This window comes from Pleurodeles waltl, chromosome 1_1 (genome assembly GCF_031143425.1).
Source record: "Pleurodeles waltl isolate 20211129_DDA chromosome 1_1, aPleWal1.hap1.20221129, whole genome shotgun sequence".
Taxonomy (NCBI): domain Eukaryota; kingdom Metazoa; phylum Chordata; class Amphibia; order Caudata; family Salamandridae; genus Pleurodeles; species Pleurodeles waltl.
Window position 1 is genome coordinate 712,384,436 of NC_090436.1, and position 20,079 is coordinate 712,404,514.

A 20,079-nucleotide genomic window follows, 5' to 3' on the forward strand; every position below is an offset into this window, starting at 1 on the left:
TCAGTTATGCACCAAAGTACAAAATTTCTTCAAGTGGAAATCCACGAGTTGGAAAACTCTGCATCAGTAACTGATGCGTATTTGCAAATTTGAAGAATTAACTTTGGCTCTCCACAGGGGAAATATGTTTCCTTGTGGAGAACCACCTTCTCCTACAATATTAGGAAATGCACCTTTTATTCCCACTAATAGGAGTACATTTGTTTTTGTTTCAGTGTGGGAAATAATGACATACAAATTGTTTCTGAATGCTCATGTTCTCAGGGATTTCTGGGTGAGCACTTCAAATCTGTATGTGTTTCAGGGTGAAAAATAATTACATACAAATTGTTTCTGAATAACCTTGAACATAGGGATTTCTGGGTGAGCACTTCAATATGCAGGGCTAACTTCTGTGCCACCCCTAGAAAACTCAAAATTCAGCACCTATATGTGAACATGCAATCTTTCCACATACATACAGGCATTTTAAAATAGGAATCTTTCACCTGTCCTAATTCTGTTAATCAGAATGTGGAACTGATTCACACACTTTTCATTTTAGCACACCTAAATTACACCTACAGAAGAATTTGCAAGTTGAGCCCATAAAAGAGAACTAGGTATCTCCTCTGGTTTTCCTTTCTCCTGCTTATACTCAAAGCAACAACTGCCGTCCTTCATTTTCCTTTGAATCTGGAGAGATTGACAGGGGTAAGTGAAAGTCAACCAAGCCTTGCGGCTTCAAGAGTGGGTACAATTAAATTACCTATGTGCAATGTTCAATGTTAACTTGCATAGGAACCTTTATTTTGTGACAGAGAAAAATGGCTGAACAAAATACACTAAGGCCCTCATTATGACCCTGGGGGATGGCGGTATTTTGGAAAAAAGTACTGTCAACAGGCTGGCAGTACCTTTCCCCAAAATATGACATTTGCGATTTGGCTCAAGCCAAACCGCCAATGTACCACTCCGTCTGCTAGGGCGGTAACAGCCACCGGGCTGGAGACTACAGTCTCCAGCCAGGCAGCCGTCACTGTCCCACCCGTGGGAATATGACCCCGCCTACTGCCACGGTTTTCTTGGCTTCCTTAACGCCACGTAAACCATGGTGGTAGGCACTATCAGTGACAGGGAATCCCTTCCCTGTCACTGAAAGCGGTCTTCCCCGCCCCCCTCCTCCTCCCCAGAATCCCCACCTATCCTCCCCTTCCCACTCCAGACCCCCGACATGCACATTCACGCACCATCATACACACGCATACACACACTCATACCCACATTCACCCACGAATGCATACGTCCATTTACACACACATCCACAAACACACTGACATACATACAAGCACACACACATTCACACAATACACGCACTCACACATCCACACATGCACACACATACCACACGCAACGCACACCCACATGCACGCACACACAAACATACACCCCCCACACACACACACAGGAGCCCCCCACCCCCCTCCCCTGTCGGAGCACCCGACTTACCTTATTTCAGGGGGTCCTCCGGCAGGAGACGGGAGAGGGCGCTGTTGCCAGCAGCAGCGTCTGCCAGCAGAACACTGCCAGGCCGTATCATGGGTCACGATATGGTCTGCGGCGGTCTACTGGTGTGGCGCTGCTGCTGGCAGCAGCGCCACCTTACCGCCGTCCGCCTCCATGACCATAGACGGAATTCTGCCATCCTTCTGGAGGAATTCCGGCTACGGTCATAATATGGCGGTCATCTGGTAGCCACGGTGGTCGCTGTGGTGGTAGGTGGTTTTTACCACCACTGTCATAATGAGGGCCTAAATTTGGCATGGCAGAACTTTATTCAAAGTAGTGCCTATGCTTTGTTTGGTATAAAATGGTTCAGTAGTTTTTTAAAAATTGCCCTTACAAAGTGCTTATGTTAGACGTGAACGGGTTAAAAAGAAAGCAATATCTGGATAGTTGGATCCTTGGGGGAACAGCAAACCCAAAACTTTAAAAAATACATAAATCCTACAGGCTGGCCACAACAGCAGGGGAACAGTTTGTGGCTGCCATTACAGGACATGGAAACTCAGTCACATAGTACTAAAACTAAAATGGAAGGGCACATAAGGGGGCAGGGTGGACACACTTTGTTCCCTTGTCCCCTGTGGAGTACCCCAATGGGACCCTCCTTGTGTTTAAAATAACAAAAGCTAAATTTGGTTGCAGGATCCATGGATTCAGTGGCTAGATCATTGGATTCCAGTGAGACCCTCCCATGTGTATCAACAGAACCTCCCCAGATCAAACCCAAAGGACCAAAATATCATCTCAGGGTTCAAAGATCCAGTAGGCTTGGTGAATTCTAAAATAAGTTAGAAAAAAAGATAAAGCAGGCCCTGCAGCCAACTACCATTCTGCAGAACATGGGCAGTGGGGCTGGCTGCCTGTAGAGTTGGCCAGTGTCATTTGAGATATCAAGTGATGTCATCAATTATGTCATTTAAAATTTTATAAGTGATGTAATATGTGCGGTCATAAACAGTGCATGATGAGGGGCACAGATTATAGTTAATTCACCAAACTATAACTGGTGAATTTCAGTATTTTGTAATCATAGATGCATTTTGACTGTGTTTTTTCAGTATTTTAAGATCGTATTACCAAACCTATCTATATTTTCACTTTATCCTTTTGTTTTTTCAGTGAACGTGTGTGTGGGTGTTTTTTTGAACGAGTACACAAAATTTGCAACATCAGTTAAAAACTAAACAATAACATACTCTTGAAAAGTGTCTGCTTATTGATGCAATGGATAAGGTTAAGAACATAAGAATATATTGACATTTGAATACTTACCTACAAATACCCGTGGTGTGAGGAGTCCAGAGATAAAGTGAATCCCAATTTCATTGCATTTAAAACTTATCTATGATATAGTGATTCCCAATGTTCTACTCTCCATGTTGTGAGGGTAATCCTCAGTGCTCATGACATGTTTTGTCATCATTTCTCAAATTGCTTTGTTTACAATTAGCGTAATAAAAGCATCCAGCAAAATATACTTGTTTTACAAGTATATGTACGACTAAAATGTTGTGATGTTTTGAGCAACAACCTAACACAAATTAGCAGCTTTTTATTTAGTTGTAGGTTGCAAACTGCCCGTTCTTTGTTTTAGTCAGGGACATCTGGATTGAGCTTCCTTCTTTTAAGCACAGAAATGATAACTATCAACAGCGTGGCTGTAAATATGCGTCACACCCTCTACCGCTTTGAGGCACCAGAAAATAGTCTGTGGAGATAAACGCAGCCATTTAAAATATTATTGTTTCCAGATTGTATGAACGTAAGTCTACTTAGAGTGTTGAAGGACAAGTAAGTGGAAATACTAAGAATTTTTAAGTTAAAACAAAACAATTAACATTATGAAATTAAGCTGTACATTTATAGAGTGAGTTTTCTCATGACGCCCTCTAAGAAATAAAAAATGGTGAATAAAAATTAGATGCATCTTATTCCCACCGTCATAGGCCTATGAGAAGGGAAACCTTGAGTGAGCTAAAAGCTGTCACGGTAGTAATTGAAAGTGCAAAAACATCCTTGTCTGAAAAAACAACTTTTATATGCAAAGCACGTGCTGAGCGATCGATTTCCAGGCGCCTGTCTTTCCAAGGGCTAACATCTCATGACTTCCTCCGCTGCAGCCAATAGCAGTTCAGGGAAGGGGGTTAAAATCGTGGTTCCACACATACCTTGGCAAGACCTGCTGTCTGGAGCGGGGGTGAAGCCCATCTCGCACTCGCAGCGATAAGCACCAGGAACATTCAAGCACTGTCCGTTTTCACAGAGATTAATGTTTTCTGCGCATTCGTCGACATCTGTATTCGAAAAGAAATACATGCCGGGCTTAGAAATTCTTTCACTCAATGTATATCCGTCTAGCTCACCTCACGCTATCCATGTGTTCTGGCAATCCAGCATTTTATAATATGAAGCAGAACCGCGCAACCGTCTCACAATATGCAGTCATGCAATGTATTAAAATATGCTCACTCCGCCAAGGACAACTGTACTCCTTTTCAGATGGGTCACGGTTTACGAGATACATAGTTCCTTTTAAGAAACATATCATGACTTTTAATGTGCAAGAGTGAGAAATTTAACAAGTGTTTTTAGGTCTTACTTGACTAACTATGCTTTATAAATACAGATTCGGTGGACTTTGTCTCCAGCCAGAAGAGTAAGCTCTTTCACATCAAACAGTTGGCTAATTGATGTATTATTATTTTACTTCCCATGTTAAATGCTTCCACTGGAATGTCTGATGGACAATTCTACATCTGAAAAGTACATTTAATTATCACGCTGTTTGTCACACTAAGGGCCAAATTTATAGAGCCCTTGCGCCGCTTCAACGCCACATTAGCGTAATTTTTTTAATTCAATGTGGCGTTTAAGGGGAAAAATGGCACGTCAAATTTACAAAGTGGTGCAATGCATGCATTGTGCCACTTTGTAACCCCTTGCACCACATTAGGCCTGTGCCAAGTATAATGTATGTAATGGGGGCATTCTGGCGCTGGGGGGAGTGGTGAAAAAATCTGCCTTTTTTAACCTCGCTAAGTGCAGGTGTTAAAAAGAGGCTCCCATTGATTACAATGGGCCTAGGGTGCTTTGCAGTATTAATGTCATAATTTTTGATGTTAGTCCTACAAAGCGCCGAACTAGCATAAAACTTATGATACTAGTCACCCTATTTACTGCCATGGTGCATGGTGTCGCTAGGAGGGCTCTAAAGGGTGCAAGAAAAGTGGCGCTGCACTAGATGCAGCACCACTTTTCATAAATCTGCCCCTAAGTAATTTGTCTCCTAAATGCATTCTACTAGGAAAAAAAATGTTTGTGCTACTGGCAACGCCCATAAGGCAACGGTTAGTGTGATAAACAGCATTTATGCATGAAACGTGTATAAACAGCATCTGTGAGCACATGTTAACATACATTGCCACATAAAAACCGAGGAGCCTTGCTAATGCTGATGTACAAACCTATCATACCTGAGCAGGCAAATCCATCGCCGATGAAGCCGTCAGAGCAGGCACAGCGGTAGGATCCAGGTGTGTTCAAACAAAGGGCGTTCAGACTGCACTGGTGTGTCCCATTAGCGCATTCATCAAGATCTGTGTACCCCCAAGCACACCAAAAGAAACAAAAAGAAAATGTTATACTTGTATGCATGCCCTTTAAAGCGTGCTATAAAGAAACCCACAAACACAACAGAATGCTCTCTTAGAAGCAGCCTGTGGTGCGGGATTGCCCTCGACAGTTCAATACGCAGATCAGCATACACATACACAAAATTCATGCAAAGAAACATTCCAAATCTTAGACCTGATCAGTAATGATTTGTTTTTTTGTTTTTTTCCCCAATCAGCCACCTGATAATTTTGATGTAAGATGAATAAATATAAAAATAAACTATTTACTAGAAGGAACAAAAGTAACAAATAATGCTGCCAATTAACCCATTACATACTAGTTTAACAAGCGGTCTCAAGTTGACCATCCAAATAGTCCCACAGAACCCCCTTGCTAGCTAATATTTGGAACGAACAGGGATCTACAAAAAACAATCTAATGTAATGGAATGTGAAATAATTAAACTGGAGGGGTAAGCAATGCCAGATATAAGGCCCTCGTAACATAAGAATGAAGATTCAGGCATGCAGGGGACGAAGAAGATCCTTGTAACTAGAAAGCTTGAGATCAGTCTCTAGCTGTACACTTCCAAAAATTTTAGTGGAGAATCAATAGACTACAATTAGCAATGCTACTGCATTTATTGGGCCTCAGACATCTCTAAGATTACCAGTTTTATATGGACACTCTCTATTAGGATTCAATTAACGTCTTAGGACCTTAGAACATTTCAGTTCTTGACGAATTTCAGATTGTTGACCTATTCAAGACCTGAGCCCAGTTTTTCCCAAAACTGGCATATGTTGATCAGGGCGTCACTTGGTGCTTCCTTCAAGTTGGTAATCACAAGATGCTTCAGTTCTTGACCTTGCAATCCATTTTCTTCTCCAAGATCAACAGCATGGACTGCTAACTTTTCACAGGGAAATCTTCTATGGGCTCTGAGGGACATTTTTCATCCATGCATGCTGTTGCCAGACAATGTCGCCTTGGTATCTGACTCTTACATTTTGGCCTTTGGGTCATGAAATCTTGACACTGCTATCATACTGAGAAGGGCTGAACGTGCTTCTACTGAATTATTTTGCAGCATATTTGCTCCATGACGCTTTCATGATGGTCATATGAGACATGAAGCCAGAGTGGGATTCTGATTGACACCATCAGTGCTGGGTGCAGTCTCCACCTTACATTATTTTGTGGCATTAGATTAGGATTTGGTTTAGGTAGTGCAAGCTGTAGTGTCATAATTTTGATGCCCCTCTTCCAACTGCAAGAATTATTGCCATAACTGTCAACCTTTTTTGTAAACTTCTTAATGGGCCAGATGTCCTGTGATGACTAATAATACCAGGCTGTGGTGTTTGATAAATCAACAGACAAGGTGCGCTAGCCTATTTTTTGCCTCTTCACTCAATTCTGGACCTAGATCGTGGAGAGCCCACAATCCTTGATGGGGGCCTTCAGTGGAGCCCGTTTAAGAATGTAGCATGTCTAGTTTGTTTATCTTTGAGGGGGTGGATGGATTGACTGAACCTACTGCTCCCACCCCCATGGCCTCAAGAATATTTTTCTCATTGAAGACTTTTGGAGTCCTTTGCTTGTTGTGTCTACAGGAGTCTGAACCTGAATGACAACATAGAGATGTCTTCTTAAGACTCCACCTGCTAATTCCTCCAATACAAGCTTGTCCATTGACTGAGAACTGGATTTCGATCCTAAAAGGAGTGGGCCAGTGAATTCACATAAGTCACCCCACCCAATCTAATTCCAACATTATCCCACTCTTTGCACTTCTCTCTAATATGGATTGAGATGAGGTATTCACAGAGGTGGGCATGACCTGTAAATCACCATGGACAACCAATGCCTTAGTGTCTCACATGAGACCATGTTGTGAAAGGTAATGTATAATATGTGGACATAAATTTGATGAACGGTGCAGAGAAGAAAAATGCCTTACAGCTTCCAAATACTAAGGCCCTCATTACGACTTTGGCAGTCAATTTTATTGACCGCCAAAGCCAAACCCGCCAGATGACTGCCAGTGCTGGCAGTCAGCAGATTGCCATATTACGAGTGGTGGCTGCTCTCTGCCATTCCTGGCGGGGAAAGCAACCATCATTCGTTCTGGTGGTCGGCGGTGCAGAGGCTGTTCCCTCGCCAGCACTGCAACACCTGCAGGACTCCGCCCACCATATTTAGCCGTGGTGGTGGCGGAGAGGGAAGACCGCCAGTACCCATTCCCTGCCAGACATCCTTCTCGACTCAGAAGGTAAGTGGGCATCTGAAGGTGAGGGTGGGAGGGGGCCTGTGTGTTTGGGTGCGGGTCTGCGGAGGGGGGGGCGGTGAATGCATGTGTGTATGCAAATGAAAGTGAATGAGTGTGTGTGTGTATGTGCATGTGTATGGGGGTGTCTGAGTGGATGCATGCGAGTGAGTGGGGGTGTCTGAGTGGATGCATGCGAGTGAGTGCGGGTGTCTGAGTGGATATATGCATGTGCTGCATGTGTGTGTATGTGAATGCATGCATGCATGAAGGGGGTTTCGTGAGTGTGTGCATGTGTGGGGACATGTGTGTATGTGTGTGCTGGTGACATGAATGGAGATTCCTGTCGCTGGGTGCATGACTCCCAGGGTTTCATGGCTGGGTGACCGCCACAGAAAGCCTGGCAGTTTGCAACCTCGTAATCCAGATGGCGGCCCGATGACTGACGCCTGATTGCAGGAGGCAACCAACCCGGGGGCTAGGCGGAGTTGTGGAGATTTGGCTTCAGCCAAACCCCACAACTTGTAATACGGTGGTCTTCACCGAGACCGCCATGGCGAGGGTGGTGGTTTCATGACCGCCAGACTCGTAATGAAGGCCTCAATGTGTGGCAGCCTAAGAGTCAGAGAAATAACTGTTAAGGTAAAAAAAAAAAAACTTTGAGAGAGACAATAATGCTAGAAAGACGTGCAAGCCTCTCAGAGCAGAGCTTTTGGAGTGGCGAGGCAGTAACCCAAGATGCCCAACATCAGGCTTCCCATCCTTGCGCAGTAGGACTGAGAACCCATTCTCGACCTTTACAAACCCTTCATTCGCACTGGACACTGGGTGTCTTGCCCAGTTTTCACCTGTTTTTAAGGAATCATAGGATTCCTATAAAAGGTTGTAGTTAGCCTCCTTTGTACGTCCTTGCCTCCCTAAAGTAGCCTAGTTTTCAAAGTAAGCAGTCCTCACTTGACACATGGCTTCCATCGCCCCAGCTAGAACACTATCAGCCAGGATGCATAATGTGGAAAAGTCTTAGGTCTCATTTGAGTCAGACCAGGCACAGCTCATCTCTGCAGTCCATCGCTAAATCTGCTGACAATGGCTGCAGTCAGCCAGGGCCGCCAGTATGAGAAGGAAAGTTACAAATCAGAGGAAAGAGTCAGGGGAGCAGGCTGTGCTAATCACTATATCACTCTATTACTACCACTAAGGAGTGCACACATTCTAATTGTAAATGACATTTTCAGGGTCCTAAACACAAAAGTGATAATGTTTTTAATAAAGCATGTACCAGATACTTCAATAGAACACAGTTATTTCTTTTCCTTTGTTATGCGACCAAAGGTAATTCTTTAGCTGGTGAATAAAATTCCTTTTAATGGATGTATCATCTTTTCCAAGTGGTATGTAGGCCACTTACACTCAGTGGTCAAAGTGCATTAAAAAAAGTATGGGAATTGTGATGCTGATTGCAATGATGGCGAGATCAGTGAGCGTGATGACGGCATCAAAGGTGTAGCTAAAAAATAAATTATGTACATATTTTTGATTCGTAGCCATTAGGTAGCTACACATAAAATAACACACAGCTTAAATGAAAAAAAGATGTTACTAAGTAGGAAATGCATTGTAGTACATTATGAAACCTCTGATAATCAACGCACTTCAGAGGTCTGTGTGTACCAGAGAGCCACAGAATTATATCTTGGTTGGTGCAGTGGAGAACAGTGACCTGGGGATTTTCAGTGTTAAGAGGTGACAACCTGTGACAGAAAGCAATGTGAATATAAGTCATTAACGTATACTGTGTGTAATGCAAGTTTGAAATGGACAGCTACAAAATTTGCTAAGAAGTTTAAGATTTAAGATAAAATGGTGCTTCCAAAATATAGATTTTAGTAACACCCAGACTGTACATAATACAATAGTTTTTTTACATAACTGTCTCTTCAACACTTCATCAGGGGTAGTAAGTGATATTATCAGTTGACCTACATGTAAAAACACGCACTTCACCATGAATAGCACCAAATTTCACCACTACGAATGCACCAGTAGCAAAACAGACGAAGGTATGTTACAGCAACAGAGACATATTCACAGAACCTGAACATTTATGTCTGTGTGAATTATTTACGTGTATTTTTTATCACTTCTGTATGAAAGAAAGGGCTTTTTTTGTACTGCCTCTTTCTTTGTGTTTGCACAATTCATTTAAATTGTGCATCTGCGCCAATGGTTTTAGCACTAACACGAATAAAGCACAGTATAATGAAACCATTGTAGTAGCACAATTCCTCACTTATCTGTAGTGATAATGCCTCTTTGGCTATCTCAGAGCAGCTTTTCCGCATCAAAGCAAGTCTAGCAAGGTATAAGACATGCACAGAAGATGTTTGCATGCCTACACCTTTCAGTGATACTGTAGTGAGGCCCTCTTGGACCTAAGTTTGCTCCCTATTTTAGCTTCATTTTTATATTTTATATTTTACATGTTTTAGTTGCACCTTTTAGCAGTGACATTTTATACACTTTGCCTACATAATATTAATCAAGGAATATATTGTATGAGTTGTTTGTTTTCGTTAGTCTTCTTTGACATATAATCATACAAACTGTTCAAGCCTAGGAACACAGTACACAATATCCTAGCGCATCTGTTGCCTGTTCGGAGACAACTTTTAATATTTAAACATATTATTGCATCAGAGCTGTGCCTCTAAAACAATGACATTTTTTGTACAAACAATGCACTGACCCGAAAGGGGCAGAAGAGCACTCCAGTCACAAGTGTCCGGGTAACAAATGCTGTGTTCGTCATGCAGCTCTGCTGGCACTAATCTACCTGCTTCCCGAAAGGATTGCAATTCATACTACAGGCTGACTTGTGATGCTGTTGTCCAGGTATTGGGCTATGGCTAACCTTAGATTGCGCACAGGCAGAAGGTACACCCACTACGCTCTCAGTATGGGCTAAGGGTTATGTACGTATATCTATAAATCATTTACCATGGTTGGACTGTTCATTCTCTTGACCATGGTCGTAATGCTGGCTACTTTGCTTTGTTTCATGTCCTTAATTATTCCAGCTCATTTTTTCAATGCAAGACTACAATTGTTTCAATAAATACATTGAAAACATATCCTGTATTTCTTTTGTGTTTTTACCTCGGCATGCATGAGTAACACAAAGAAAGGGTAAGATAGGTTTCCACAACTTTCATGGGAGTCAAAGGCATCATGTTTAGGTTTCCACAATCACCCTCCACCCCAGTAAGGTAAGGGGTGTAGGCGAGGCAATGTGAGCTAGCCAGGGATTGGGCCAACAGCTTCTAATGGTGGGGATGGACTTAGTCCCCCACATTTTGAAGGTCTGTCATCCTAATACGCTATTCTACTATCTTAATAGGAACTGTATAACAATACAGCCTCTTGACCACAGTTTTCAAAGATGTACTTTGATTATGCTAAAATATATTTACAGAAAGGAGTAAGCCTGATAACCTGGAAAACATGGTCAACTATTTTCTGAGATTAATTAAAAAAAACTCAGGGTAACTGAAAGTCGGATGAGGATTACACTTCTGCATGTCATTCACCAAGGTGAGTTAGCCCAAATAACTTCTGTTTTACAGAGCCCACACCCAGGACTTCTGGAAGTGCACTGCTGCCGTACTTGAGAGGGAGACGCAAGCCAGGTGGTGCTATTATAGCTGTCAGTAGACTCCCAAGCAAGAATTTTAGGTGTTTGAGTACCATTGAGCAGCAAACTGATTATATAAGATAATGTTATATGGAAATATTTTATAACTAAGCAAAGACTGAGTGACAGACACTTAGGCCTAGATTTAAGAAGGCCTAGTGCCTCCTTGTACCACATTAGCATAATTGTTAATGACGCTAATATGGTTCAACAAGGCCAAATTCGCCGCACTAGATTTACAAAATGGCACAATGTATGCATTGCACCACTTTGTAACCCCTTGCAACACATTATCCCTGCACCAGGCATAATGTATGCAAGGAGGAAGGCTTTCCCCCATTAGGAGGGCACAGAAATAGCACAGTGGAATCTATAAGATTCCACGGAGCCATTTTTAAGGGCTATTTTTAAACCTACTCAGAGCAGGTGTTACAAAGGGGTACACCATTATTCTTAATGGGCCCCTATCTACTGCAGAATTAGCACCACAATTGTTGGCGCTAATCCTGCAATGTACAAAAATAGCATCAAAACGTATGACACTATTGTTCCTAACGTGCCATGGTTCACCGTATGTTAAATATGGTGCACACATGGTGGCGTTAGGAGGGCGTTAAGGGCCACAAGAAAAGTGCCGTTGTATTTGGGTCACTAATAACATATGACCAGGCCTTCAAATCCTACATTACTACCCTGTCGAAAATCTTCAAAAGTACTTTGAGAAAATAATTGACCACCTTTCTTCTATGCCACCGACTACATACACTCTGAATTGGCTGAGCACACCTTAACAAGTTGTTCTTAGCAGACTTTTTTTACTTTGCATACTTTGTCCAAGAAAAACATTAGAATATCTTAAATTACTTAGTATATCCTCTAATGGCAGTCTTAACCACAGCAACGCCCTTTCTTTGCAAAACTAAGCTGTCTGAACCAAAGGAAAGTTTCTATTCATCACTCTCTAAACCCAGACAGTGATTCAACACATTGCAAAAGGAAGTGATTAATTGCACTCACCAACGCATTTGATGCCATTGCCAACCCAGCCTTCTCTGCAGCTGCATTTGAAGCTTCCTGGGATATTAAAGCAAGAGGCATGCGCATTGCAGTTGTGGGCATCAATCTCGCACTCGTCCACGTCTATTGTGATAGAGAACATAAATAATTATGAAAAGGAGGAATTGGAAAATCAACCAGGGTGGCTAGAACATTGTGGCTACACATCATTTGACATAATAAACTATTTCAATCTAAAGTTGTGGTAACTTAAGGCAATACAAACACAACACATGGAAATGCATGGTAATTACTGTATGTATAGATGTTGCCTTAAACAACATATTTAAGGAGTTTTCATGGAGCGGCTCGCGGCACTTTGAAGGGACGGCACATGCATTCAGATTGGCCGGAGTGCCCAGTCTGGGTGTTCCGAGGCAGAGTGGAAGTCTCTGCCTGCTCTCTCCAATCTGGCAACCCCGTGCTGGATTGAAGAGAGGCCAGAGCACATGTGTGTTTGGCAAGCCCGAGACAGCTGGCCAAACATAAAAGCGCACTGAGGGGGCGTGCTGTGCACTCCCCCTTTGTGCTCGTCACAGCTCCATGACGTCACCACTTTTACTATAAAACGATAATAAACTTTGTTTATTATCGTTTTATAGTAAAAGGTTTGCAGCTGCTGGCAAGGAGGTGACGCTCCTCCGCCATAGTGGAGAAGCAGCACCTGGAGTTTTCATGTGTGTAAATCAGTGTAGAAACATATATGTATGTGATCTAAGAGTTGCACACTTATGGATACCATAATACACTTGTTCTATCTATCTATCTATCTATCTATCTATCTATCTATCTATCTATCTATCTATCTATCTATCTATCTATCTATCTATCCATCTATCTGTTTCAAATGTATATTATACACACAATACTTCTGCCAAAAAACGTGAAAACATTTAAACATGTTAAAATCTCTTTAACTCAATGCTTCGATGTGTGTATCTTGTACAAAAGATGTTGTGTATTAATATGATAAACTTTTCTATATGGTTGTAAGGTAGATACGTAGTCAAATTTTATCCAATGAAAAGACTTACATCATTAAGTGATTATAAAAGACTGCCATTCAGCAACAATCCCATTATTAGTTTTTTGTACATGTATGATAATTAGCAAAACGCCTCTATGTTAAAACCTTATTTCTGGATAAAAAAAATATAACTGGCTGGAAATTCCTCAAAGCCTAACAAATCTAGGCCCATATTTATACTTCTTAAGGGACGTACTTGCACCATTTTTTTACGCGAAAGAGGCGCAAACTTACAATACAATTGGGGCATATTTATACTCCGTTTGCGCCGAATGTGCTTCACAAATTTTGACGCACATCTGACGCAAACCATGCACCATATTTATACTATGACGCAAGACTCCGTGAACATCAAAATTCCTCTGTATGCGTCATTTTTTGATACGGGAAACCGCCTTGCGTTAATGACATGCAAGGTAGGCGTTCCCGCCCAAAAAAATGACTTTAAGGCCTGTGCGCCTTATTTATACTCCTGCGTCATTTTGACACAAAGGAGGGGGCAGGCCTTAAAAAACAGTGCACAGCCTGATGTGTGCCATTTTTTAATGCCTGGGTGAGGGCAGGCGTTAGGGGACCTATGGGCTCAATTCGATGGTCTCTGACCATGGAAGCAGTCCAGAGGTGCCCTTCCCTGCCCCCAGGGACAGTCCCCTGCCACCTTCGCGCACCCCTTGATGGGGGGACCCATCCCAGGTAAGTACAGGTAAGTTGAGGTAAGTATTTTATTTTTATTTTTTTAAAGTGGCATGGGGGGACTAACTTTGGTCCCCCTACATGCTGCTGTGCCCAATGGCCATGCCCAGGGGACAGAAGTCCCCTGGGCATGGCCATTGGGCAAGGGGGCGTAAGACAGGAGTAATTTCAATGGGGGTTGTGCGTCATAAAATGGCGCAAGTCAGGTTTGAGCCATGATTTTTAACTCTAACCTGACTTGCACTATTTTTTGACGCACAACCCCCATTTTCCCCTACGTCGGCGCTGCCTGGTTTGAGCCTTTTTGTTTTACTCTGACCAGCCCACAGCGCCGGCTAACATCAATCCTTAAATAAGGCGCCCGCATGGTGCGTAGGAATGGTGTTAGCCAGCGGTAAAAAAAATTACGCAAACCAGCACCTGCGCTGGTTTGCTTCAAAAAGTATAAATATGGGCCAATTGTATTTTGTAAGATTTGTAAGTTTGCACAGCTTTTGCGTCAAATGCGGTGCAAAAAAAGTATAAATATGGGCCCTAGTCTCTTAACAGACTAGAATAAAAGTTCAACCATGCATTATAATTGAATGTGCTAAGAAAGCATCAACTGAGACAAAGAAGGTAAAAGTGATAAGATAAACTAACATTGTAAAATCATTAATCAGCAAAATGTCTGCACCACATGGACAAGGGTATCTATTAAATGATCTAAAAAGGGAGTAGTGCAAAGGGGGATAAAATAATGTGCGTGCACACGGACCAAGAGGCACCATATCACTGACATACCTGTGCATCCCGTGGTCCCCTTTTTGACAGAATATCCGGTCTGGCAGTGGCAGATGAAGGATCCTTTGGTGTTTTCGCACTCTCCAAACATGCAGATATTCGGGTTCAAGTCACACTCGTTCACATCTGTAAGGACACATGGGACAGTTACTTTCTGTGGCAGAATATCAAGTGGGCACCACAGTCGTTTCTACTCTGATAAAATGCAAGTTACGCCCTCCCCCTTACAGCTGGCCCCAAGTTACGCCCTTCCCCTTACAGCTGGCCCCATATGTCAAACAATGCATTTGAGCTTTGCACTCTTTGCATTCCTGCATATACTTTGTTTCCTTGTATTCACCAGTGTGCCATAACACAACAAGATAGTGCTTGGGGCATGGGCCGGTTGCAATGCCACACACATTAGGTCACAATGCTTCTAAAGGTTACCGGGCTGTGCCTTTAGAGTATTTATCTCTGTGCAGATGAACATATCTCAAACAAAAGCATAAAAAAGTGCACAGTCGGATTTTATCACCTGCATTGGACAAAGTACACGCAGGATCGAATTATGTGAATATAGGCAAATAAACCAATCACATTCACGTCTCATCTTTCAAAACGTTTCCTGAATATCACTGTATCTAAAGAGGATGTAGGAGTCTGGAAGCCGTTAGCAGGGTTGGCAAACGGGTGGACATCAAGGTGGCTATGTCTAGAGCAGTTCTGGTACCATCTTGTGAGGTTGGTCGAATATCCTGAGGTTGATTCTGCTGTTGCTGTCCTATGATTCAGTAGGTGACACAGTAACCAATCTTCAGCATGGCTCAATGGGCATCTGGGTCCTAAAATTAGCCTGCCTGACATCATAGGCATCATGGATTTAAAACGGCTTTGAAAGGGCTGATTAGGCCTAGAAGCAGCATGCTGCTGTTAGATAAAAAATATTTCTGGCACTGGAGTTTGTACTAGCTGGCGGATCTAGTGCTTAGGCATGGTATTTCTATATGTAATATAATTCCTCTTGTACAACGGGGTTAATTCATGGATTCTGATGAAACTGGAAGTATTCTTTGTTTGAGTCTATTCCATATTCAAATATTTATGGCATAAGCATCGATGGACCTTGTAGCAATCCAAGCGTCAATTTTGTCATTTGTTGTACTACAGCTAACTAGCATTATTGCCCAAAAAATATTACTTGTAGTGAAGTGCAGTATGTCTTTGACTATATTCTTTCACTTGTACTCGTCATAAATAGAAATACACTTTGATGTCAATTTATGAATTGTCCACAGTGTCTTTATGCCAACGCCAAATTCATCATCTGTCTATACAGAGACAATGTAGACATGGGACCTGGTAAATGCAAATGCCAATCTAAATTTTAAACCTCTTGAAAAGCTTCATATTTTGGTTTAAAACTTTAGAGATTATATTTGACAAATTATATTGCATTAAGTATTTGGATATTTAAACTTTCCAGGTTTTTAGTGTGAACAGATTGCCTGAGGGTATCAGAGCTCTGTGGATTTTCTGTGGATGCCTGAAGGGGGGCAATTGGGAGAGGCACTTTTGAATAAGTACATATGACCATTGTTTGAAAAGATTTAAAGCCTGATTATGAGTCTGGCGGTCTGAGGGCTGCCAGACTTGTGGTGACGATCGGACCGCTGTACTTCAGGCGGTCTGACCACCACATTGCAACCATGGAGAGCGAACCTGCCAGGGAACCATCGTCCCTGCCAACAACATGGTTCCTGAAGTGCAGATGGTTGACGGTGGTCTGAATTGGCCACAGGGGGGGCCTTGCACTGCCCATGCACTGCACTGCCATGGCATGGGCAATGCAGGCCCCCCCCCACCTAGCAGACAGTACGCATTCCGATGGAACTGGTGTGCTACAATATTGGCCTTGGCTCCCTTAAAGGAGCCGAGACCATATTGTAGCACTGTTCCCGCTAACGCATAATACAATGCTCCCACCTGTCAGCCCAGTGGGAACATTGTAATACACTTTGGGGGGACGCCACCGGTAAGATGGTGGCATCCTCTTCACAGCTTTGGCAGTCTGCTTTTAGGACCGACAAAGTCGTAATCAGGCCCTTAGATTGTTCTACTAATAGATACCTATTTCCTGAAGCTGTTGGGAAAAGACACAAGCAGGGCAGTCATTTGTTAGTGCTCAGTCCCACCCCCAGGAACAAACGGGTAGAAAATCCATAAAGTCCATCTCCAATAGATGTCCTGGTCCCTGTTCATGTCGCTGTCATCAATCAATCAATGCATTTGTAGAGCGCACTACTCACCCTAGAGGGTCTCAAGGTGCTTGAGGAGGGCGAGGAGGGGGGAGCTGCTAATGCTCGAACAGCCATAAATGACATGAATTACATCCCAATGACTCCAGACAGAGGAGACATGGGGACCTATATCCTCCTGGACCTCTCCACAGCATTTGACACAGTCTCCCATCCCATTCTCACCCAATTCCTAGACAACATTGGAATTCAAGGACATGCACTTTGATGGATCTGCTCCTCCCTCACTGGAAGCACCCAGTCTGTAAGCCTTGCATTGTAGACGTCAGGTGCCTGTGACCTCATCTGCGGAGGTCCGGAAGGATACTCCATGAGCCTGACCCTCTTCAACTCTTATGATCCCTCTGGCTAGCATCATCTGCTCTCACAATATCAACGTCCTCTCCTACACCAACAACATGCAACTTATTCTCTCTCTCATGGGCTAGACTGCATGACTGAAACCACCTACTGGATGAACACTAATGGTCTAAAGCTGAATACTGACAAGAATGAAATCATGATCTTCAAGAAGAGCACATCACTGTGTAACCCCACCTTGTGTCCAATAGACCTAGGACTGACACATACCCCCACCACTCACCTCCAGAACTCAGGATCATCATCGACAGCAAAGTCAACGGGAGCACCCAAAACAAAGCCATCACTGCCTCATGCTTCCATACCCTGAAGATGCTGAGGAAGATTTTCAAATGGCTCCCAACCAGCATCCAGAAAACAGTCACACATGTCCTCCTCATGAGCAAGCTGGACTACTTTGGCATCCTCTATGCCAGAATCAAAACTCACCAGTAGGCTGCAGACCATTCAGAACTCATTGTCAGATTCACTCTCAACATCCCATGCACCCTTCACATTATATTACCCCTGAAGAAGCATCACTGGCTCCTCGATCTCAAACGAGCACAATTCAAACTCCTCACTCACACTTTCAAGGCACTACAGAACATTGGACCATCATATCTCAACAATGCATATGTTTTCACAAACCTTCCAGACACTTCTGCTCATCTGGATTTCTACTTGCACAAATACCAAGCATAGGGGAAAGTAGATCCGGCAATCAAGCCTTCTCCTACATTTCGCCTAAAGCGTGGAATGACCTGCAGCTACTCATCAAAGGCTCCTCCTCACTTCTTGAATTCTGCAAGAAGTTGATGATCTGGTTTTTCTAATAGTCCCACTAGGCCCTAAGTGTGCCTAGACTCACACCTGCTCAGCGTCAGGATAGGATACAAATCTGCATAAAACATGACATTGAAGTTTGTGATGAAGCAGGAGCTGTGAGAGCATCCACATGTGTCAAAGACCTTATATCATTAAACTCCTGGGAAAGCTGCCTGGAATTTTCATGAAGAGGGTACATTCATTAGTAGGCATGTGACTAGATAATTCTTGATTTCCAGGGTGATTACAGCAAATTACAAGATAGTGATTCACTTCACAAGCATGCATTTGATAGCTGTCCACTGTCACCTACTACAAGGTTATACATGGTCTCCTTAATATGAATTTAAAACATATTGAAACAATGGAATAGTATTTTAAGAAGACTGGGTAGGTTTATATTTCTGTTCAGCAATGACATTTATGGGTTCTCTATTCTGGACATAGCGTTGCTTGGGTAACATTGCTACAGCCAAACAGACCTTTGAGTGGCAAAACTTAAAATTCAGAGGCCAACAGTAATGTCCTGAAGGATGCATATTAACCATAAGCAGATACAAGTAAAATATGTATAGCCATTAACAATTTGTCGTATTTTATGGTTCTAATCTTCTTGTTAAGATTTTATAGTGAACAAATACCCCCACCTACATCCAATAGGCTGATGAGGAGGAGGAACTGGTGGGGGGAGGGACTTGGGGGATGGGGCTTGTGGAGAGAGGGAGACAAGAGGGGAATGGTGGAATGGGGAGGGGTGAGTGCGTATACTTTTCCAGGAATGATCAGTCCATAGAAGAAGTCAGGAAATAATAGCTCGCATAAGGGATAGCATTCAGCCCCAGTCTCCAGGTAGGGGTGAGGATTCAGTTGCTGTGAGTTGAAGGACCCATAAGTATCGGGGGCAAAAAGACACAGGTTGCCCACATTTTGTCAAACTGTGGCAGGGTGCTCTCTAAGGCTGTTGTGAGAGTTTCCATCCCCATAGGATCCCACAGTTTGTTTAGGCAGTCAGAGTGGATTGGCATTTCATCTGTGCCCAGTTTAGCTAGAACCACCCGTTTCAATGTGCAAAGGGTGACTGTCATCGCTTTCCACCTTCAGGACTGTAGGGGATATACCAATACTTTGGGTAAGCCCAGTAAAATGTAGCTTTAGAAAAGGGGAAGCTCCGTGCAAAAGATTCCATAAGTATTGTGTAGGATTTCTTCCTAGTATCAATGTAACTTGACGCATCACCAAAGGAAAAGAGCGAGCATGCCAGTCTCTCTGCAGGAGCACCAAACTTTGTCAGAAGTGTCCAGCTTCCATGCTGCCATTCTAGCTGGGGTGTAATACCAATAATGGGCAATCTTGAGTAGGGTTTCCAGCCCAGCCAAGGACTGGGTGAATGACCAAGTTCTACAAAGTATGTCAGCATATTCCTTATGTGTGAAGGTGTGTTTGAGCTCATCTTCTCAACTAGTTTGTGCTGGGGATTTAGTCATCTTGATGGCTTTGTTCAAAAAGCTGTATAAGTCAGAATGCAGTTGCTTGCCATTAGTGCGAGTGACTATCGATTTATTGAGAGGAGTTGATCTGCATCTAGCATGTGGATGGATGTGGGGCCGGGTGACCAAATGACAGACAGTGGTGTATCTCCATTCTTTTGGCTTGGGAGGCCATAGGAATCTTGCAGCTGGTCAAAGGTATGTAGGCCATTTTGGTCAAACAGGTCATCGAGCATTCTGCAGCCTGCATCTTGCCATGCTTGATACTCTTTTCCTGACTGGGCTGGTGGGAAGTCATTGTTGCCAATCAGTGGCATGAGTGGAGACAGAGGTGAGAAGAGCTCCTTTTTTACTTGTACCTTGCCCCATGCCTCCAGAGTTGCTTTCACTACTGGGGAGATATAAACCCATGGTGACCTATGTTTCTTGAGGAGCAATTGTATTTTCCA

The 20,079-nt window shown here is 43.0% G+C and overlaps 1 protein-coding gene across 1 annotated transcript in view; it reads right to left on the reverse strand.

Annotated features, from left to right (window-relative positions):
• The window catches only part of FBN2 (fibrillin 2), a 1,006,102-nt gene that overhangs the window by 223,171 nt on the left and 762,852 nt on the right, over window positions 1-20,079 (reverse strand). Inside the window, exons 31-34 of the mRNA XM_069227289.1 lie at window positions 14,680-14,805; window positions 12,138-12,260; window positions 5,019-5,141; window positions 3,714-3,839 (exon numbers count right to left, since the gene is read on the reverse strand). Coding sequence (XP_069083390.1) covers window positions 3,714-3,839; window positions 5,019-5,141; window positions 12,138-12,260; window positions 14,680-14,805 — 498 coding nt within the window. The remainder of the gene's footprint in view (window positions 1-3,713; window positions 3,840-5,018; window positions 5,142-12,137; window positions 12,261-14,679; window positions 14,806-20,079) is intronic.